The 24141-nt window shown below is 38.7% G+C and overlaps 1 protein-coding gene across 2 annotated transcripts in view; it reads left to right on the top strand.

Moving 5' to 3' along the window:
* LOC108041863 (probable serine/threonine-protein kinase yakA) overlaps positions 1-20747 on the top strand; it is a 40675-nt gene extending 19928 nt beyond the window's left edge. The window contains exons 1-3 of one of the 2 annotated variants that reach the window (XM_017119918.2): positions 9308-9772; positions 14024-14671; positions 17627-20738. In XM_017119918.2, the coding sequence (XP_016975407.2) occupies positions 14056-14671; positions 17627-19677 (2667 nt within the window). In that variant the 5' untranslated portion in view covers positions 9308-9772; positions 14024-14055 and the 3' untranslated portion in view covers positions 19678-20738. Of the gene's footprint in view, positions 1-9307; positions 9773-14023; positions 14672-17626 lie in introns of those variants that run through there. The other variant, XM_044459089.1, reaches the window with a different exon arrangement.
* Positions 20748-24141: the final 3394 nt, after the last annotated feature.

The raw sequence follows: 24141 nt of genomic DNA, 5'->3' as shown, positions 1-24141 counted from the left end.
GCTTTTACTCGAAACTCTTGAATGGAATGGCATCAAGTGGGATCTTGAGACACATTTATATTGCTTGTCCTCGCTTCTAGGTGCAGCCAACAATTCGCTGTTAATTAAGAACAACGTTCACAATGATTCATACTGATGCATGTTAAGACTTTTCCACTTCGTGTTCAGCATTAATTTGCCGTGAGATTATTAACATTAGACCAGGAGCAAGCAGATTAGTGTCCAAAATCAAATCTAAATCATCAAGGAGGGATCTTTGAAGTAAAACTAGGTCGTAAGTTGAATACTCTAAAAATGGTCAAGAATTGGTTATAAATTGTTAAAATCTTAATTATTTCAAAACAAAAGAACACATTTTTTAAATTAATTTTAAAATATATAATATTGGTATTCAAATATGAACTTTGAGACCAATAAAAAATATTTCGTATTACACATTACCAGTTTACTTCTATTTAAATAATTTTAAGTATTGTTTACTAAATAATGTTTATTGTAATTCATGTAATTTTCCTCTTTTACGAAATTAAAAAACAAGCAAGCAAAAATAATCAAAAATACTTGCTTCATTGGCACAAGATTGAAAAAAAAAAAAAAATTATAATACCCTTTGCAAGGGAATAATATAATAATAACAGATGAAGTAAAACAAATCTTTATATCCTAATGTTTTCTTTAAGGGGATACTAATTTCCTATTGCATTCTTTATACCCTTTTATAAGGTATCATAAGAACCATTTGAAAATGCAAGTTGTCAGCCGGCAAAAAGAAATTGCATGTACTGCTTGGAGGAAAGAGAAAATACTGCAGGGGCGAAAAGAAGTGGAGAGTAGAGCACTGAGATCCAAAAAACTATTTGAAGTTATTTTCGCACAACTTGGCCTGACACTCGTCTGTGTCATTGTTGTGTTGGTGTTGTACGTGGTGTGGTTTTTGTTGTTAAAGCGTGCCTGCAAAGTGTTTGCATGCCACAGCGAAGACCAAAAAAAAAAAAAAAAAAAAAGAGCGGCTACAACTACAAAAAATAAGGCGAACAATGTAGGCGTATTTTGATTATGATAAACTGGCGAATTATGTTGTCACTTTGCATTTTTCTTATAGAATGAAATTATATTTTATAAGCGCTGTGCAAGTCAAGAGAGTTGTTCGGCTTGTTGCTGTTGCTGTGGCAGCCATAAGACTCGGAAAATATTTACATGTCATGGCATTTGAAGGGATTTATGTGGCCCCAATGAGACCTGCCTGACTTGCAGACGACGACACATCCACCCCGACTTTCTGCCATGAAAAATGACGAAAACGAACCGAGGAAACCAAAACAGAATATACTTAAGAAATGTATTAGCCAGCGGAGGAGGAGGAGAATCACCTATCCAAAAAATATATCTTTGCACATTCTCTAGACTTTCTACTTATCTTTTTCCACCCAATTTGTTTGGCTTAGTGAAAAGATCAAAACTATATAGAAAAACGTTTATAGTTCCAATGCCCCGCGTATTCGTATCTGTGTCTAAATATAAACCAGCCGAGCTATTTATATCATTTCACGTAACGAGTATTAGCTGTTGATTATTATTGAACAACAAGCAAAAATGCTTTCAGCTAATTATTTGCCGACGTCAAGTTCATGAGAATTTGAGAGTCTCGAGCAAAACACAACTATGACGTCGCTTCCAACTAAACAAATCCAAACACACCGAAAAATTTGGGGGAGCGAAGTAAACAAGGCCTATATATATGTCGATGCTCTATAGATTTTGGACTAAATATAGGCTTGCAATTTCTGGTTCGTCATAGAGGAAAGAGGATCTAAAAATACCCCGAAAAGAGGAAACAGTGAAATGGGCCACTAAATCAATAAATACCCCGGCACCAACGACGTGACACACTTCAGTTTGAATCAAAAATTCCACTCGACAACACTGCGAACATTAAAAATTACAAGATATATCAGGAATGTCTCGGCCACCTCCACTCACCCCCCCGTTCGCTATTGGGATATATCTATATAGATATAAAATTAATGGCAATCTGGCGGCGTAAACACGACAAAATTTGTTCTTGCCTCTAGCCGTGTGCCTTGGCCCATTGTCCCAGAGCCAAAACCAGATAGTTTTGTGTCATTAGCCCAAGATGCGAGGGACTGCCATTCCATATGGCCGAGATGGAAAAGCCGAAACGAAACTGAAAATTAATGATGCAACTGAGAAGTGTGTCACGGATGCCCCAAACAGAAAGCCAAAAACCAAGAACCCAAAAATGATTTCCTCACAGATATTTTCCTAGCACTCACAAGGCAAACGAATCTGCTCATTAGCAGCTGACAATATTGGAAATTGGTTCACATTTGGCTTGCCCGGTTTGCCGGGCCCCCTTTGTGCTTTTAATCAAACGGATATATTTTCCCCGATATCGCAAGCTATAAGGTATACTACATACTCGCCTTGACTATATTTAGCCGTGTGACATCTATATATCCGTGTATATTATGCTGATTGACGCACAATGCCTTTGAGAGCGGGTTCTGTGACGCTGCCCGACTTATCTCTATATGGTTACACGTACGCAATATTATCTCCTATCTGTTATCCATAATCTGTGACGTTCATGCCAATTGATAAAGACGCTAAATATTCGCAAATTAAACGGGGAAAATTTGGGTCAGGAATCTCACACAGAAAAGTTCAACGTGAAAGGGAACTTGCTCAATATTATAGAAAGTGGGTCCATTCACTTCTGCGCATATTTTAAATACAAAATTAAAATAACTATATGCATTTTTATATTTATAAAAATATAAAATTATATTAGGCTTATATCTTATTAAGATTCTAAATAAAAGTTTTGACTGATCGAAAATCCCCTAGAATCAAATATTAAGAACACAGTTTTGATCTCGATCAACTTAAAAGTCTTAAAAGGAAGAAAAACATTTTTTAAACTAAAAAAATACAAATAAGATACTGAAAACACTGAAACACTTTCTTAGAAAAATATCTCATTAAGTTAAATTGAACACAATGAAAATCAATCATAAGACGAAAACTAGGATCACTCGGCCATATGCAGCCGTAAAAAGTTGCGCATTTGTCACAATTCTAAAATTAAAATGCCCGAATATCTTTCATTTCCCCAGCACAACAAATCGTAATATAAACTATCAACGGCATTTAGTGGGATTAACTTTTTGTGGCCGAGACGCAGTGTCATAAATATCAAAAGGCGAAAAAAAAGCGCTGCCCATGCACGCCCCATAAATAAAGCCATTAAAATGGAATTCAACGAATTTTCAGCGAGCGGGAAAATGCATACACATACACACATCCAATCCATCAAAACCAGAAAGATAGAAAAAACAAAAGCACGAAAAATGCATCAAAATCTATTTTTTCAACCCATGTGATTTGCCAATCATTGTTGATCTATTTTTAATTTTCGACAATCGCCAAAAATTTGAACGTCATTAGAGATGTAGTGTGTGCCTAAATTTACCTTGACCGAGCGCAGAAAATAACAAAAACCTATAAATAGACGAAAAAATGTACGTGAGCATCTGAGGCAAGCGAAGCTGATTAAGCGGCACAGAATTTATGAACTTGACGTGGAAAATTTATATTGTAATTATTTTGCTATTTGCACGCGGCGCTTTTCACGTCATCTCTCAGATCGATGGGGATTTGCCATTTGGCTCTTTGGATCTCTTTTGGATCTCTTTGCAGTTAATTGTTTACTGACGTATCCAGCGGATAGAGAGATACGCGAAAAGAACGCCGGCAGACCGCCTGCTGACTTTGGCCAATTTAGGTCTTGTTTGCCTGTTTCCCGGCACACGAATCTCTCTATTTTCAGCCAGCTGATTGGGCATTTCAGCCAATTTTACCCCCACCAGCTGCCGTCAATCTTTTCTGCGTCTTTGCCCTGGGAATAATAATAATAAATAAAGATGAACGAACGAATTTTGATTTGTTTTGGTTTGGGTTCCTTTTTGTTTTGGCTAAATATGTTCAACGGCAATCGTTTTTAAAATTAGTTCGAGTGAGCCACGCGCTTTATATTTAGATGATTGCCATGTTTTGTGTGTGCGGCCAAACAGGAGATCAACATAAATAGAGCATGAGTACTTATCAAACACATTCGTGCAATCTATTTCTGATGCCATTTAATTTGACCCACTTTCACCAGGCTAAACAGGCTGAATCGAGCGGCTTATTCCTAATTGGGATTGCGCTGAGTTATTATTTATGAATATTCATGTTTGTGCCAAAACTCATAGAGTCTGCAATTAGACAAAAGCAATGGGGCAGTGGGCAGCTGCTAAACAATTGCCAGATATCTGGGTTTTCGCTTTCAAAAATTGAAGCTGACAAACAGACAGTTCAGAGAAAGTGTAAGCTACATTGCTCCTGCATAAAATTTCCATCGGATCAAGTCATGATTGCTTCATGGAATGTGTAAAAAGTGAAATTATTGCAAGAAATTGTTTTATTTATTAAGCTGAAAGTACATTTACAATATACAGTTTTAAGATTTCTAAAATGACAAATTTTAGTTATTTAACTTTAATTTTTGTTTTTAACGAACTTGAAATATTGATCATATTTGCTTACATATATTTAATAATTTATCGAATTTCTAATAATATTGAACATAAATAAACCTTAGACTTGAAAGTCTTCAAAGTTATGACATAAATAAATCCTTATTTTACCAAATTTATCGGCTATAAATTGTCACCCTCTAATCAAGCTAAGACTTTTTCAAGAAACATTGGTCAATATATTTAATACCTCTAATTATCTTACTAATTTTCTAAGTTTTATGCACTTGTTTTGGAATACTGACAACTAATAAAAAACCGAAAATCAAATTTAATTCTCACCTCATTTTTCGCCGAGCTCTCAACACAGGGGAAAATGGCGCTGAAGCTGTTTCTCTGATTTTCCGTGTCCGTGTCCCCTGATTCTCCGCCCACTTCGTTTCTTTGCTCTATTTCAACCAATGGAATATTTTTTCGGGGTCTCCAAATGTTTAAATTTTTAATTTGTGTCTCTGAACAACAATATTTCCCCCCTTTTGCTGTTGACTGCAGCAATTTACGACAACATGCCAAGATCATAAAGCATATTATGATGCTCATAAATTAAATGAAATAAAATATAGAAAAAAATCAACAATTTATTTATGAATTTTACAAAGAAAACAGCATAGACGGACGGCAAATAAAATCTAACTTTTTCTCTGCTCTGAATTAAATTTAATTCCCTGACAATTTACAAGAGGTGAAATTTAAGCACTATCAAATCGATCGCAGCAAAAATAAATCCGAAATAAATATATGTAAAATTTATAGGTATGACAAAAGTTGTACATATATAAATTTATTCACACCTCAACTCCAAAGCTGATGATGACGCCCACTTGGCGATTGGTTTATGGCTCTCACCTATGGCCGAAACCAAAATGAAGTTGGCTTGCGTAATGCGCAGCAATCAAGTGCGTTTCAATCGAAGTGAAAACTCTACAAAGCCCCCATTGGCAGCTGGCAGGGCAAAAGAAAACAATTTCAGTACCGAGGGCCAGCCAAAGACTTGCCAACCAATAACAAGTGAATAGAAAGAAGGGGGAAAAAAAGCACGGCAATAGCTCAAGTGTAACTCATAGATATAGTCGCCGATTCGAGTGGAAGCGGGATGGCAGCAAACTTGTTGCATTGCCAGTCAATACGCTTTTAATTACAGCCTACGCGAGCCGTAACTCAAAAGTTGCCCTAACAAAACTTTTCACCATTTACGGCAAAACGCGGACCTTGGCTAAAAGACAGACAGACAAGCCTGGCTTGGCATTGATGCCAATGTTTGTCTGTCTGTTTGTTTGTTTGTTTGTTTGTCAAGTTTGTCTGTCGTGTATCTGTATCTGTATCTGTGTCTGCGCTGGGCGCGTGCCATGTGTCATCTGGCTTGCGACTCGCGACTTGCGACTATCTAACGCCTCTGCCTCATCAAGTGGCAGCAGTCGCAGCACTCGCCGTCTCCCAATTGACCCACGCACGTTCAGCAACGTTCTCAATGAGATAACACGGCTGAGGAAACCCACACGATACACGGCACACACACACTCATCCGCAAAATTGGCATATAGACAGATATAGATATCAATACAATGTTGGATATTCAGATAGGTAAGGCATCAAAAGCAGAACTATGCTATGAAAAGGGTGAATGAATTAGCTGATCAACCAAGTTTGTAGCTTTAAACTGATTTTAAAGTCCCCAATTCAATGCTGTTCAGTTTGTAAAGATTTTAGTAGTGATTTCTCAATTCTAAATAGTTCTAATGTTTCGTTAAATTTATACGCATCTTCATGTCTAGAGAAATCCTAAAGTAAATTATTTTGCTACATTAAACTCAAGACCAAGGTTATTTTGAATTTTGAACAAATATCTAGGATTCTACTTTATGCTTGTGATTTAAAAATATTCTATTTAGATTTTCTTTAACATATTAATTAAAAGACTACTCTTATTATTTTTGTTTTTCTAAAATAATAATATTAATATTTAACACCAATTTCTGACATACGAAAAACATTTTAACTAGTCTGCATTGCATTAACCTTACTATTTGACATTAAAAGCCGCCAAAACATTTTATTATCCATGTTACTCAGGGTATATACTCAAAGGCCTACCCCAACGTCAAAAAAACATTATTAGTATGTTAAAGTCGCAAAAGAGCCAACAATGAATGTAAGCTAATTTATTTATTTGTCTGTGAAAGGCATGTTTATTGGAGACCCGGCCTGTCCTGGGTGCGCTGATGCCAGTGCTACCAAATTGAGGAAGAGGTGCAGTGCTGCCAGTCATCACCTGAAAGCTCAGCTGGTCTTACACTCGAAGAACGCCCCCCGCCTGAACGCCAGCCATCCATGTCCATCTTTGGATGAACGGCAATCAGACAGGCAGTCAGCAGGTAGCAAATAATTTACAATGGCCACAAAAACGTATTTTTAGATTGTGCAAACTATTTTCGTGGGTGTTTTGTCAGGGGCTGGGCCACAAGAACCGCTCCTCTCCTCACCTTTTGCCCCCTTAAGAAAAACAGCAAAAGCACGTCACTAGAAATTTACGGTGAAAAATTATAGAAATTTTCTGAATAGATTTTGCTATATTTAGCGTAATGAGTTTTCATTTTCCCCGCCACTGACTTAATGAAAATCTCACAAGTTTTTATTGCCGTTCGTTGGCCTACAGGTGGCCGACGGCCTCCACTACACTTGTCCCTTTCCATCGCTTTATTTTGACTTTATGCCCATCTCATGCATCCCCTATAAAAGCCTCGATCGGTCAGCATTATGTGAAGGTTAAAAATAATCGGGAACGTATGCGATTTGTATTTATTTTGTTTGGCAAAAACTTTCACAAATGAGGCAAAGTTCTATTTTCGGGTGGGGGCGCATACAGATGTATTTGTATCCGTATCCCTTCTGTATCTACCAAATGTCTGACGTACTCTGTTGTTGTCTGGTGTTGAACTTTTGCCGGCAAAAAACGAAAAGATAGCATTTCCCCAGGTGTTTATTTTTAGGTCATGGCGTGTGCTCCAATCAACTCACTAAAAAGGTGTCTGTGGTTGGATTGTGACTTACTCGTATCAGGAACTGGATTTACTCTTTACTTATTACTGCTACCAAAAGTTAGTTTCAGTTCAGGTTCCCTTCTTCCATCGTTTCAATTTAATTTTCATTTCTAGCTGCAATTCTGTTTACGTTTTCCAGTAAAAACAATGTGGAATAAATGCCTTTGCACATTGCACATCTGACGTGCAACCTTGTCCTTAGCATATGAAAACTGTTGATTTATTTACAATGTGAACAAATGATAAACATATGAACCAAAATTCCCAACGCTGTCAATGGAATTTCGAAAATCAGACGGAAACAGAACACAGAAACAAGGAAACAGTACAATTATTACATAAGAATATTACACAATTTAAATTACGCAAAATATTTGGAAGTACGGCAAAAATGAATTAAATGAAACGTAAAATGTATTTTTATGATCTCTAAGTCAAAACACCCATCATATTTTTTATAATTAAAAAAAAAAAGAACGTACCAACGCAAGTACCTCAAAAAAAATTGTCTTGCTTTAATGATTTATATTCCTTTTTAATATTTTTTAACAACCAAAATAAATCAGATGCCCTTCCTTTCCCAACAGAACACAGTTTAGTTTACTGTCATATTAGAAAATTCACAGGAATGTTCTCCTACAAAAATCAAAATAAAGAAGTAACAATTCTTTTGACCTTTGCTAAATGCAAATACCTTTCCCAGACGCAATTGTCCAAGCTGACTTGTTAAACTTAATAAAAGTGCCCCCAATTACCGAAAAATCGGCCAAACAATTCCATCTTCACAGGCACCTGAACTGAAAAGTATCTTAAACAGACACTTGCCAAAACACTTACTCAACTATTTGCCAAACAATTTCCACCCTGACCTTTGGCGGCTGCCGGGAAAAGTATCTCAGAGATACAATGCCAGACATAGACCCGAAAAACTGTCCATAAATGGTCAAGTGAATCATTTGTTTAGGAATCGGTACATTTTGGGCGGCCGGCTCATGCAAACAATTCACGGATGGGTCTCGGTGTTTACGTCGATGCAAAAATTGCTATGGCTAATGGGCAGCAATTTTCGCGCACACTGATGACGTATTTCGGGAAATCATAACATTTGCCAGCCGCTAAAAGTCTCACACAGGCGCACGAATCGATAGAAACCGAGATATAAATATATATGTATATATATATGTATAATTTCTTTTGTGGGGTACCTGTTGTATTATTTTTACCTCAAGCGAGACCGGAGAGAAGTCGAAATCGAAAATGAAGAGAGGGAGAGAGACTGAGTGAAACTCACCACGGCGGAAAGGCCTGGCAAACTGTTGATTGGCTGAAATGCGCGTGCGCGATGAAAATGGCTGCAGAGTAGGGAGGCGACCAGACCTACGATTGGATCAACATCGGGCCGCAAAACCGGCCGGCTATGCAATATAGCTATACATATATATACACATATATATGCGAGATAGGCGAGATATATACGAGTGCCACGGTGACGTCGATCTGAGCGCTACGATTTCCCCGCCAGAGAGCGGGTTTTTCGATTTCGACTTTGGGGCGCGTGCCGCCCGAGCAGGGGCACCATGTGTCATGGTATTCGTGAGCGGGCAGCGATGTTGAGTTTCATTCATAAAAACCGAAAGAGGGCGCATCTCGTGCCTCAGTTGTGTTCGGACAAGCAAACGCGACGGTTGGAATAGAAAAAAAGCAAGCCAGCAAGCTAGCAAGATTTCAAGAAATCAAATCAGAAGCAAACATTGTATAGGTATCCAACGCGAAATATCTATTGGAAAATCCCGTATACTAAAGTATAAAATCATTTGTGCAGTGAAATCGAACAAAAAACAAAAAAATAAGTTTATACAAAAATCCAACAAACATATAGCAAGAAATACTTGCTTATTAAACTAAAACCTAAAGTAAAAGTGAAAGGACGACGGCATGAATGAAAGTCCACAGGCACATAAGATGATTACACGAGCAGTGCTTTATTGATTTTTGCCTCACAGTGAGAACGAAACTTTCGTGCTACCGACAGTGAAAATTATTTTGCCCGTCTAAAGAGCGACGAAAAGCCGATAAGGCGACAAAAGCCAAAGGAAAATCCCTTTGAATTCTTCTGCAAGTGCCATTGCGATCCAGGTGGGTGTTTAAGAGTGATGCAAAGAAACTAAATTCGTGACGTGTGCTATCCCAGTGTCACATAAAATATATTCTATCTATCATACACTTTTTAATAAAATGAAAAATATTCGTTGTGAATTGGTTTGAATTATTAGCCAACAAATTAAATTTATAAGAACGCTAAGATAGCATAAATTTCAAAACTGATTAATGAATGCCGTGTCGAATTGGAAATTCAATGTTAGGCAAAAAACGTTTCCTGAGATTTCTTATTGGCATATGATTGAGATTTAATGTGTCTGTCAAATAAATTCAATAGAAGTGTATAATTTTAACAAGTATTTCTTACATGTTTAAAAATATAATTAAAATGTTAAAATATACTGAGTGGACTTGCTTATTGTAAATTAACATTGCCAGTTTCTTATTCTTTTCTGTCATAAATGTAATCGAAAAATAAAACAGATTTTAGACATTGTCTCCTTTATACTTAAACATTCGATGCAACAATAATCCTCAAAATGTAAAGAGAACTCTTCAATCCCTCTGGCAGTCGGCTTATTTTATTTTCGCAGATTTAGTTGAAAGATATAAAAATTCATTTAACGCTTAATAAAAATTTCTGCACGTTATTTAGATAGCACCTGGGAGCAGACAGCCAAGCGAGAAATTTACGACTGCAACTATGTAGTCCTGAAATTATGTAGACGAGCACAAGTGTATCTGCATTAGCCATTTGCAGTTTTTGCAATTAAATTATTGTCATACACTTAGCGCTCAATTAAAATAGCAATCTGCTCAGTTCAGATGTTTACAATTTAATGGCAAATTTTTGGTCCGTCTGCATAACCCAAATTTACATATCCGAAGACCCGCCCTCGTAACGCCAAAACTTTTCCCGCTAATGCATTTCCTAGTGGCAGTTTTTAGTGCAGCCGCCACGAAGTGAAAAACAATTAGCAAAATGATTTACATGAAACCTCCCATAACCAACGAAATGGAAAGGCTAAAGATCATTTATCAATTTTCAAGCTTTTCCATCACTTTTCGTCAATTTTCGTATTTGGGAAATTAATTATGAGATCAAAACAAAAGGTGCCGACGTCTGTTGATGGGTCGTGGAGTTCATTTAACACTTGCCGCAGTTGCCAAATGGCACTTTGACATCGCCACCCCCTCTCCCCTTCTGGAATTTACCACTTTATGTGGCCAAAAGGCTGAAGTTGCCGGCGGGAGTTGTTTTGTTCGTTTGCTGCCAAGTCAAACAAGAAAATTTTCATTTAAGTGCCCACTAAAATGATTTCGAACAAAGAGGGAAAAAAAAAACTTTATAAAAATATACATATTCGGCAAGTTGTTGTGTGGTTGCTGTTGTTGTCTGGCCCGCGGCTGTTTATTTTCATTAATTGTTCTCATGAGGGGAAAACAGGCAACCAGAGCTGTTGGCATGAAAAGTGTGACAAAGTGTTACGCATGCAAAAGACGGCGGCAAAAGATACATTTTCATGTTGTCCATGTTAACTTGTTGGACACTCCTGGTGAAGGGAGGATGGGAGTGCGGTATTGTTGGTGGGGGGGGTTTGCTGCTCCCGCTGGGTGAATGATGGACTTTGTTGCCGCCCGGCCATTCCATCATCGTTCGTTTTGGCTCCGTGTCGCATGCAACTTGCATGTTTTCTATCTATGTATCTGCAAGATACTTTTACTCCTCACACACACACACTCTCAGTTGACTAATGATCGTCATCCCTTCTCCTTTAAGCGTTTCTCCAATTTCTTTTCTTATTAATAACCAAACAAAACAGATAGAAGTACCAGTACAAAACACCAAAAACCTGTATTACTATTGTTATTATTAATTGAGATATGATTGTATTTTTTGCTGTCCCAAGGTTGGGAATGCAAATCTGGCGATATTTGAGTACCGGATAGCATTGCACAAGATCGTCGAAGACAACAAATGTGTAGTTTATTTTTGGAGCCGTTAAGTAGCCAAAGGTCGCTTAGCGCGTCTCAAAATTTAATCCTCAATGAGGTCTTCAATGCTGCCAATGAAAACAAATGGTCGAAACCCGGGTCTGGGGGTCAGGCCATGGCCTATCCCCTCCTCAATTGCCAAAGCAAACAAATTGGCGCACATCTATCGGATTGTTAACACTCTCGACTGGGGCGAAATAAAAAAGAAATAGTGTATAGAATCGCAAGAGGAACTATGAAAATGGATAGAGCAGCGACAGCTGCAACCGGTTTGGCAAAACTTAATTAAAATAATATCAACATAACAATTTTTTCATGCCTTACCTCTTCCTCATCGAGCCGTTAAATGTATCTTTTGGATATCCATCTCACTCGCGCTCACAGCCAGTGCCAATATTCATTCATGGCAAGAGATCTTGACGTGTGTTGTCTGTCCTACTACACTAAAAACAAAATCAGGAAAAATGCTATGCAAAAATATGCAGAGTGAAAGAAGTCAGGGGATCCGGGCCGAAGACAAGATTTACAATATACATAAACGCAGACAGCGGTTCGAACAGTGGCGATTGGCTAAGGTGAACGCTCAACGGAAAAGCTTCGTCGGGAAAAACTAAGCCATAAAAGATCTTGGTAGTCAGTCATGATTCCACTGAAGTTTCTTTTGGTCCACAGCAGTAATCTTCTTAGCCAATTGCCACTGTAGATAAGCAACAGCTTGGCTTGCCGTTGTTGGTTTTTCATGATTCTTTTTTTTTCTTATTTAAGGGAGTGTCAATTGTTAGCCAAGTTATTAAGAACCAGGGGGAAGACAAAGACCGGCCCAAGAAGTCCAAAGAGCTGGAAGTCGAATCGATGGTCTCCAACCAGTTTTCAGACTTTGAGAGGTTCAGGGTATTGGATTTTATTTCGGCCGCCCGCGGATGATTCATGTGGCAAGAGAGAAAAGATACAAATCTTTGATCGACTGTAAAAATTATTGACTCGGGCGCATAATTTTATGAATGAACAAAACACAAAAGGCACACACAAGATCCCAGCACGCGCTGGCTCAACACAAATGTATCCGCGGGTGTGCTCGCCGCTTGTATCTACGTGTTGTGTATCTGAATCTGTGGCGGCGGTGGCCTACAGTTTTGAATGTAATTTCACTCGCTGCCTGTCTCGAGTGCACTTTGCCATGGAAATTATGCGTGAAATCAAATGTAAATAAAAAAGCAAAAGTGCCAAAAGCGGGACGCTTTTTTCCATCGTTTGCTGTTGCCGTTGCTTCTTCGTATCTGTCGGATACGCCGTGGCACGGTAGTTATTTTGGCGCATAGCTGCCTGTCAACACAAGTGCACTTGTAATGCAAATCAACGCGGTCAAGCCTTCGCCAACAGGAAAAAAAAATAAAAATAATAAAATAAAACAACACTTGAGAGCTTGGATGACGCCACACCGAGCAGATCGAGAGGAGCGAAATAAATGGCGGGGGAAGACCCAGACCCAGTGCCGAAACTCGTTGCAGATGGCAATCGCAGTTTCGGTTAGTTTATCTGTGATAAACATACAGGCAAAACTACAAAATAAATAATAAGCCAAGTTTATGAGACATTTGTTTAGAAAAATTTGCTGTCCGCTGATCAGGCTCTAATTGAGACTTGCATAAGTTCGCGCCAGCGGATTGCGTAAGGTCACCGCCTGACCCACTTCCCGGGATGGAGGCCCAAACCTGGGTGGATTCATGGGAAAACCGCCTGTTCTACTTCTCAGGGCTGAGCTAAGTGCTTAATCGATCTTAATTTAATTGCCTGAGATCGTGGGCGCAGGAGGCGAAAGTCTGCGACAGTTTCCGAAGACGACAGCTTGATGGCAAATTAAATTGTTAAGTAATTTCACCACTTGATGACCCGACGCACTCAATCACCAACGTGGTTATGCAATCGAACAGCTGTCGTGGCAAATCAATTGAAAACCGAAGTGCACGGCATTCGCAGCATGATTTTGCATGAGTCCATCTGCGGTTACCAACTCTGATTACACTCGACATATCGTCTTAGGTCCCATAAAATATACCATTAAGAAATCGCTCAGGTTTCATTACAACCAATTCAGAATAATTGGTTGGGAATTATAAGCATTTTATTGTAGTATTTGTTTTGGCTTAGTGTAATTAACAGGTGATACTTTATTCAATGTAATGGAATAGCTTAGTTAGTTTGCCTTTGCAAGCTTTAGGTGGATAAAAATAAATTATACATATTACAATTAATTTATAAAATTAAAATTTGTTATTTTCCTTTTTATTGCAGGCGGCGTAGCCCCTGGAACTCCATCAGCGGCCATGATCATGGAAGGGCTTGAAACCCTGGTGGCGCCAACGCATCACGCATTCCTGCTCACCGAGTCGGCCGCGGCCGCCCACTTCAATGTGCTGAGCTTCGACACCTGTCTGTTCAAGACGAGCACGGCGGCCCAGAGCAGCGGCAGTCCGTCGACGGCCACCTACCTGCCCGCCCAGTTCACTGGGGGCAATCACGGTGGGGCCAGCACCAGCAGCAGCTCCCTGAACTCCTCGTCGTCCTCCTCCTCGCTGCTGCACTACACCACAGCATCCACAGCGGCTGCAGCCGCTCACGCCGTCGCCACCGCTTCCGCCAATAATTCGGTGCTGCGTGCCCGCAACCAGACGGCCACGCCCACTCAGGGCGGCAGTCCGGGACACGTGGCCGTTCAGCCAAGTGCCACGGCCAGCAGCGGACGCAGCTCGGCCTCGCACCTCAGCCTGCTGAACACCAGCGGTCAGCACAGTCCCGTCTCCTCGGCCGCCGAGCAGGTTGAAGCCCACAAACAGCTGATCGAGGCGCTGCCCGGCGATCTCAACACGCCGGTGACCACGTCCAGCGATATTCCCTCGTTCTTCGGACCCACCACCGTTGTGGAACCACCACCCATTACTGGTGAGTAACATTATATACTTACAATAGATTGATTAAAATAGTGTACAATAATAGCAAAAAAATATATTTTTTTACAATTATTTGAAAACCAAAACTTCACTATTAAAAATATGAAACAGTGGTTTTCATAATTTTAAATAAATCCAAATATTTACCTACAAGTTAAATTGACCGAGTTTTTAAGCTGTAACAGTAAGTTTTGCTTACTTATTATTCAGAGCATAATTAATGTCCATCTCTAAATCTAACTAAAAATATAGAAAAACCAAAGTTGTAAATCTATTCCATAAATACCTTTTATGTTAAAAAGTAGAGTTTAAACTTGACTTATAAGAACTAGATTCTTATAAATATTACGATCCTTAACTCGATGTAATTCAATATATGTCCCTGTCATGATAGTTCAATATTATAATACACCCTATAAATCGTGGACACAAAAGCCTCGAAACATTTATAGAGTTTTGCTTAGCTGGGAGAAACTCGCGCCGTGAGGTTTCTTTATCTGCTGCTAATGGATGCAGCTTGCAGCTGCCACATGCTGCAGTGGCAATGCCAGTTGCAGTCCGTATGGAGTCTGCAACTAATCCGTTGTCAGTCTTAAGTCTCAACATAAATCAGCCTCAGTGGAGAGCGCAGAAACTGTCGTTATGTTAGGCCATATCTTGACTTACTTCTGCACCACTCCAACACTCGAGTATCTCGGCTTTGTCTTTCTCCAGACTTCCAACACAACCTTTTTCCCTGGGCTTGCCCCGAATCACAAGTTCAAAATCAAAAATAAACATTCGAAAAAGTTGAAGTACCAATTTTTTTGAGGCATTTATTTATTTGCACGTCTTCTGATTTGTTGATCTTGTTTTTCATTTTTGATTTCTTTTTCCTTTGTGATTTTGTGTGTCTTAATAATTTCGTTGTTATTATTAAGTTATGGGGCCTCCAGCCAAGAGTTTCATATATACTTGTGGTCTTTGGTCACATAAATATAAATTAATAAAAATGTTGACATCCCAATGGCTGTATCAAGGTATAGACTTCATAAAATTTATGTCATAAAATTTGTGTTTTTATTTTTGCGCTCACTTTTCATTAATGTCAAATAAAATAGAATTTTGCAATACTCACGACGCAGCGATCTCATATTTCTAAGACTGCATAATAAAAATAATAAATAAAAAACCAACAACGTCGCTTAATTAATCTAAAAGCAACAACAACGGCGCATGTATTAAACATTTCCGTTCAGTGTCAATGTTTCGAGCGCAATTTTCTCACTAGCGTCTCTGCCTCAAGATACGCGGACACACAGAAAACCATATCGGACTTGGGCATATATTCGTACATACATTCGAGCTACATATCTACAGACATATGGAGCTGCATTTCTAATTGAATTAAGGCAAAGCAAATAAAGTATACTAGATTTGCTGCTGCTATCAAAAACAATTGAGTTTAATTGCTCTCTTTTTTCCCCAAAGAATGACAACTTTTTTGTTTCGGACAGAGAGCGCGGAAATCCATTGAAAATGCATAAAAACGAATGAGAGAGATTGGAAACATTCAAGTGTGTGACAAAAATATGTTTTAGCTATAACGTTTGCCAGAAGCCAAAATAATGTCAACCATAAATTCTGGCCACAACCCACGCAGCAGCTAAGACTTTGGCCAAACGCAAAAGAAAGAACGGCAAAAATCATAGACATGGGCAATTTTCAAATGAAAATCCATTAAAACAATTTGCATGACAATGATGGAGCGGCTTTTAATCGCCAAACTTGGCAAGCTGGCGAAACTGCTGGCCATGTCTCACTCATATTCGATGGCTTGGACGAGATGGTCAGCCAAAAAGAGGATGAACAAAGGCTCCATATTGGCCAGACTAGAATGCGTCTCCTTTTGGCCTGTCACAAATGAAACATAATTTGTTGTCGTCTTTTTCTTTTCCTTTTTTTTGGACATAATTTGCCCTGACAGCATTAATGGGGCTTGCAAATAAATGTATACGCGGACTAGAACAATAGAATCGCTATCGCGAAAATTTCTGTGAATCCAAACGAGTGACTCCCCCTCCCCTCCTGCTTCAGATAAAACCAGATTGATGTCGCAGCACATTAGGCGCAATGCAACTCAATCAATATCCAGGCTAAAGCTCAAGTCCGAGCGGCATTAATGACGCCAATCGTGAGCAGTAAAAAGCAATACAAAAAAAAGTCGAATAAAAAAAGAGGAGAAGAACAGCGAGCTGGAAGAGATTCCCTCGGCCTGGTAGCCGCGTAATTAGTCTTCTCGCCGACACTTTTGCCTGGCCCCCAACTGAAACTGTCTTCTGTGCTTCTGGACTTGTGGCACGATGAGCGATGAGCGATGATGCGACCTCCCGTGTCGTTCGATTTCCGCGAAATCAAAGCGCGCCCAGCTGCAGCAGCCCAGTGCCAATGCCGTTCAAGCGAACTGTGATTGATATCGTTGCAACAGCAACATCAGCAACAGCAGCAACTTTAGCAACACCAGCAATCAGGAGTTTCAGGGCAAAGATGTATTTCCCTACATATTTAGTAAGCTTATCACACTATGCTAAGAGCTTCAATTGATTGTATAAGTACTATTTAAGAGCAGCATTTTTTCACAGCATCATTTCTGATAAAAATTTTTTACAAGCCCCGAAAAAAATATTGCTGCCGAGCATAGTGTCTAATCATTAGTGATTCATTGAAAATGTTGTTGAGATACATTTTGTAATGGCCTCATACAATTGGCATTTTAGATAACTCCAATTTCAACAAGCAGCTGACACTTTTTTTTTAGATATTTAATGTATTATAAGAAATATATTTATATTGTAAAGAATATTATACGAAAATGTAAACGTGGAATAAATATTTATAAATTGTTCGAATGAGCCCCGAAAAAAGTACCTAAAGTACTAATCAAAAATATATTTTCTTTCTATTTCAGGATCCATCGAATCAGAGGATCTCTCTTTGGAACCCCAAGTAATATCTGTGGCCAGTCCCGTGTTGTCGCATTGCAGTCCATTGAAAGAGGAGCGTAGTACGCCGCCAGCATTGGCAATTGTCAAAGAAGAATCAAGTAATAATAGTTGTAATATGTACCCACAACACAACAACAACACCACCACATCATCATCAACAACAACAACAACAAGCAAACAGACAACAAGCGAAAGCAACAACAACAACACTGAGGGCGTTGGCTCACCAGGCAACCACACACAATCACACCAACAACAGCAGCAACAGCAACAACAGCTGCATCACAACAACAACACCAGCAACAACAGCAATTGCCACCACAGTCACCAGCAGCAACAACAACAACACATGAGCTCCCCGCAACATCAATACCAACAACACCAAATATTACACCAACAACAACAATTGCCAAATCACCACCATCATCATCATCATCACCACCACCATCACAGTCAACTACAACTCCAACAACAACAACAACAGCAACATCAACAACAACAGCAGCAACACCAACAACAGCCGCTACACCAACAACAGCAATTGCAACACCAGCAGCAACACCAACCACACTATCAACAACATGCCATCCAACAACAACAACAACAGGCTAGCAAAATCTCATATCGTGGCGTTTTCACCACCACAGGCAACGCGATGAACGCAGCAGCCGCCGCAGCAGCAGCAGCCCAACAGCAACAGCAGCAGCAGCAACATCAGCAACTTTCCTCCCCACAACTGGGCGTTTTGGCCGGGCCAATGTCACCACCCTCGAATAGTTTGGGCACCAGTTGGGGTCTACCCAGTCCGGACAAGACCATGTTCCAGCCGCCCCTGTTCAGTTTGCCCGCTCACTATGCCACCATGCAACAGCAACAGCAGCAGCAGCAACAACAGCAGCAACAGCAAGGGACAGGAGCAGCTCCTTCGCCCTATGACGATGGACGTGCAGCAGCAGCGGCAGCGGCCCAACATGCAGAGCTACTGGGCCTGACAATGGATTGTACACCGCTGTTGCTAAAGCAACCGCCGCCCACTTATGCCGGAGCCTCATCCGGTTTTCCGGGCCTGGGTGACCTCCACAGCAGTCACGAGCAACAGTTGCAGCAGCAGCAATATGTGCGATCGCAGCCCAAATACCAGTGGTTAGACTCTCCAGCGGATTATGCCCAGCAGCAGCAGCAAGTGCAACAGGTGCAACAGCAGCAGCAGCAACAACAGACCTTGGTGCTGCCGGGACCCACTTCATCCGCCAGTTCCAGCAATGCAGCATTGGGCGTTTTAATACCCAAACAGGAGAACTATCCCGATATGCAGCCCAGTTCGAATGGGACGGGCTATTCGGCTGGATCAGGTGGCAGTTCTGCGGCTGCCGCAGCCGCCGCTGCAGCAGCAGCAGCAGTGCAATTGGCGGAATATAGTCCTTCGACCAGCAAGGGCCATGAGATCCTGTCGCAGGTCTATCAGCAGAGCACGGTGCCCTTGAAACTGGTGCCCGTGAAGCCCCGCAAATATCCCAACCGACCCAGCAAGACGCCCGTGCATGAGCGACCCTACGCCTGTCCTGTGGAAAACTGCGATCGCAGGTTCTCCCGATCCGACGAGCTCACCCGCCACATACGCATCCATACTGGCCAGAAGCCGTTCCAGTGCCGCATTTGCATGCGCAGCTTCAGCCGCAGTGACCACCTCACCACCCACATTCGCACACACACGGGTGAGAAACCATTCAGCTGCGACATTTGCGGCAGGAAGTTTGCACGGTCCGATGAGAAGAAGCGACATGCCAAGGTGCATTTGAAGCAGCGCATCAAGAAGGAGAAGGTTCGGGGCGAGCAGCAGCAACAGCAGCAGCAACAACAGCAGCAACAACAGCAGCAGCAACAGCAACTGCAGCAGCAACAACAGCAGCAGGAGCAACACCACCTGAGCCTGCAGCAACATCAGCAATACCAGCAACATCATCTGCTCCACTCCACCGATTTGGCCATAGTCACCTCGAGTGCGAGCATGTAGAGACTAGAGAACTCGGCATCCAGCGTGGATAAGGCCAAGACGCCAAAACACAAGGTTAGTCTGGCCTTAGCTCTGGATCTCGACGAGAGCGCCTTTCCCTTCGAGCTGACATCGGACTATGGAACCCTGTCGCCCCTCACCAGTCCCAGGCAGTACAATTACGTGTGGGTCGGCCAGGATTCCAGCCAGCCCTTCTTCTACAAGGACAATGTCCTGGAGAACAAAAAGGGCTAAGCCAGGTGATCCATCCAGATCCGGAATCAATCGCTGATGCTGAATATTTATTAATGTACACTGAGTTGTAGTCGTAAAAACGGGGTTGTGCTATCAGCAAAATCTATGCAAGACATTAAATCGTAAAGAAGATACAATATGCTACAGTTAGCCTAGATAATATCACACACATCCAAGAATGATCAAGATAGGAAATCAAGCAAAGCAAATCAGAGTTACTAACCATACAAAGCCTAACTAAAGCAAATTGATGATTACTAATTATATTCGATGTAATTGAAATGGGAAAATATTTAACTTATGTCTCTAATACTGTGATCTCATGTGTAATAATTATTAATTTTAATTTCTTTACATAACCGCAAATAACCAGAAATAATTTTAAAAATTATAATATCCTTTCGCCTTTGCCTAGCTAATGTTCATTTTTTAAAAATGTTAACACAAACACACACACTAATTTATTGCATTTTAAAATAATTATATATATATTATAATTATTAACTATTGTCTTAAATCTTTAGATTAGGTTTTAACATAAAAAATACACAATTGAGCACACAAATCTTAGCATATCATTTTTTCCTCTAAGCATTATAAATTGCATAAGTTAAAAAAAAAACAAAAGATACTTTTAAAACGAAAAATGGAATTTTCGCGTGCTAATTATAAAAGAAAAGAAACTTGTTTAACAAAAACAGAAACTTAAATTTGAAAAATGCCCCAGTGTACTTCCTTAATTGATTCGAAATCAAAATGGCAAAAGAAAATTAAATTTTATTATATTATACTTATTTAAAATAATTATATGTTCAATCTACTGTAGAAATCAATTTCTTCTTAGTTTGTAAAGGTTTATTTTAAGTTTAATTATTTCTTATATTATTAGTTTATTTTACCTTGAAAATATATAACAATTTTTTAAAAAACAAAACATATTATTTGTATTATTTATTTTCGCTTTTTTCAGTTCCGAAAATCTTAAAAACTTTAAAAACTAAAGGTGAATGCATAGATGGTTTCGTTTTGCAGAAGTTGGTAATAAGGATCGAAAAAAAAGAAAAGAGTTTTGTAAGTGTTAGACAATAGGAATACATCCTTCAGTACAAGAAACGCTTTCAATCCTTCAAACCTTTCCCACAACCTTTTTCTTTAGCTATATATATTTTTGTATGGCTATGAATCACACAGTATACCTATACAATAAGTATGCATAAATAAAATAAGATAACGAAATTTGATGTTCAGCTTATTCTGAATGAGTCTGACGCCTCAAAAATTACGGCCTAACGAACTTGAAACGAAGTAGAAAGTGTAGACAAAACACGAAAAACAGAAACTTAAATGGAACTCTTGTGCCACTTGACAAATATATTTGTTGATGTATACATAGATTTATGTAGAGAGCAACGACAGCTGAAATACGAAAGTAACGAATGGTTTGAGAATATTTTAAATTCGGATCTATTTTTTAGCAAAACTTATGGTAATCATATATTTTGCATAGCCGCTAAAATCAGACACAAATTAGCATTATCGCGGAAAAAGGTAAAAACATATAATAAGAATTTAGATAAGGGGCAGTGCCAAAACTATAAAAAAAATACACTTCCCAAAGGAGAATAATATTAATCTATATATTTGTATTGAAAGTTGGTCATTTCTTAGCTAGTGTATTGTTGAGAATAAGTCACAAAGTATCCAAATAGAAATAAATGTGTGAAACTTATGTGCCATCAAGAAAATAACGAAGCTTAGACACATACAGTGGAAAAAAATACTATATTTAATGAACCGATTTTGAAATTTTAAACGTTGTGACTTATATTGTTCATTTGATGCATGGTTCAGTGTTATTAATTATAAATAAATATTATTCAGTCATTTATCCAAGCGGGCAAAGCTTTTGCAAATATAACCATAGGTGTATTTAACTGTGTACATATGTAGATGTGTTTATAACTCAAGTTGCTTATGGACAGTTTTTCTTCCATACATAAATTAAATGAATGTACAATTCACTTGGATAAATGTATTTTATTGATGCATTCTTAGCTAGATAACAATTATTCGTAGCTAAGCTAAATTCAAAAACACATTTAATGCTCAAATGGTGAAGCTTGCAAATGGTTTTTTGTAGATTTCGCATTGCAGTTCAAATATAATTTGTTTGTGCGTTAAATACATAGGAATTTAAGTGTTTCTTAATGTTTTTTGTGTGCACATTAAGTACTTAATTACGATCGAAAAATAATATATTAAGAGGCTCTCAATTCGTAAAATCTAATTTTCAAGACTGTCTTTGTGTTTAGATCGCTAAGTCTGTCGAATCGGTTCTATCATCCAAAAAGGGAGGCTCAAGCTTCTCCACTATATCATTTCTTTCTTATAAATTTATCACTTGGAATATATCCCTAAGCATAAGTTGATATTTTATGTCAGAGTAAATTAACAATATTCAAATTAAATATTATACAGATAAACACAAAAAAAAATATGCAAATTTGGCGAAAACACTTTTTGAACAAATTAAAGAAACGAAATTTAAAATTTAACATAAGACCCGTCTTTTTATTCATCTCGCACTCTCGGCGAATGGGTTCCGTTCTGGTCATATAAATTAGTTAGGCATTCGTTTCAATAAGCCATATCGTGGCCATATATAGCGAAATGCAGCCCCAATAAAAAGCGCAATAAAATTGAAAATAATAGCCGAAGCGGAGCAGCAGACGACGACACGGACGATATATGCCAGCACTCAAAACTAATGAAATGTTCCAAACTCCAAAGCGATTGCAGCCACCAGCAAAAGCGCGCCAGGAAAGTCGACTGACCAGAAACGCTCAATCCATGGTTCCTCGTTTCTTTCCTGGTGGAGATTCTCCTGGATCCTCCACCGCTCACCTGTTGCCACCGATATAGCTGGAAAAGGCCGGCTGGGCTGCCAGCAGCGACAGGCGCATGTCGGGCCTAAAATTCTTCAGTTTTTCTGGTTGCCAAAGACGAGCAGCCGATGTCGGGGACGCGGCAAAAGTTATGAGCGCAATTCTATCGTAAAAATGCAAAAAGGAAAGCTAAACTAAGGAAGCTGGAGAGGAATCCAAGATGCTCTCACATAGACTTGAGAAATATGATTTAACATTACTAACACATTTTAGGATTTTGAATTTGAATATATTCTTTTCGCAATCAAAGAAGGCAACGGTAGACTCATCATTTTAAATTCACACATATTTTAAACAATCCAAGCACACAAATTTAATTTAAATTTATATTTAAAATCAATATAACGAAAAAAAATCAATATAAACTAAGGAAGCTGGAGAGGAATACAAGATGCTCTCACATAGACTTGAGAAATATAATTTAACCCTCAATCAGGGTAAATTACTAATACATTTTAGGGTTTTTAATTTTAAATTAATCCTTTCGCAATCAAAGAAGGTAACGGTAGACTCATCATTTCAAACTCACACATATTTTAAACAATCCAAGCAGCTAAATTTAATTTAAATTTATATTTAAAATCAATATAACGAAAAATTAATAGAACTAGGAAGAAGGAATAAAACCAAAGACTTCAAAAAATTTAACCCAATAGTGTACATTACTAACACATTTTAGGATTTTGAATTTGAATATATTCTTTTCGCAATCAAAGAAGGTAACGGTATACTCATCATTTTATTTTATTTATTTTAAATTTTTATTTAAAATCAATATAACCAAAGTTGAAATACTTTAAACTCGTTCATCAACATTTCAGAGCTTAGTTGGTTTTTTGTATAATACCTCAAACATGTGTATCAAATAACAACAAGTTCTGTTCATTAATTCATGGGATATCAGCTTCTGAACAAAATTATAGTGTTACTCAAGGGAATAAATTAACAAACGAAAAGTGAAGCGCCCTCTTTTCTTGTTTTTAAATTTAAAATTTGTAGAATATTTAATATGGGTAGACATTCTTTTAATAAATTATTTTTGAAGTTTAAGACAAATTTTTTATAATTTATCTGTGTAGGCGTACATATATAGAGTACAAAACCAAATGAGTTTTGTATAATTATATTGAATTTTCTATGATAATTTTGAAAAAAATGTTATATTCCATATAGATATCTGAAAGCACTCTGCACAAAGCTATCAATATATCGAAATCCCCTTTCAAACAGGGCATCGAAATGCAAAATGCTTTCACGGCTGCGGCTTCCACGTCTTCGGCCTCTC

This window comes from Drosophila rhopaloa, unplaced genomic scaffold (genome assembly GCF_018152115.1).
Source record: "Drosophila rhopaloa isolate 14029-0021.01 unplaced genomic scaffold, ASM1815211v1 contig_178, whole genome shotgun sequence".
NCBI lineage: Eukaryota > Metazoa > Arthropoda > Insecta > Diptera > Drosophilidae > Drosophila > Drosophila rhopaloa.
Note: the sequence above shows the minus strand (reverse complement) of the source record. Positions and strands in the feature narration are given on the sequence as shown.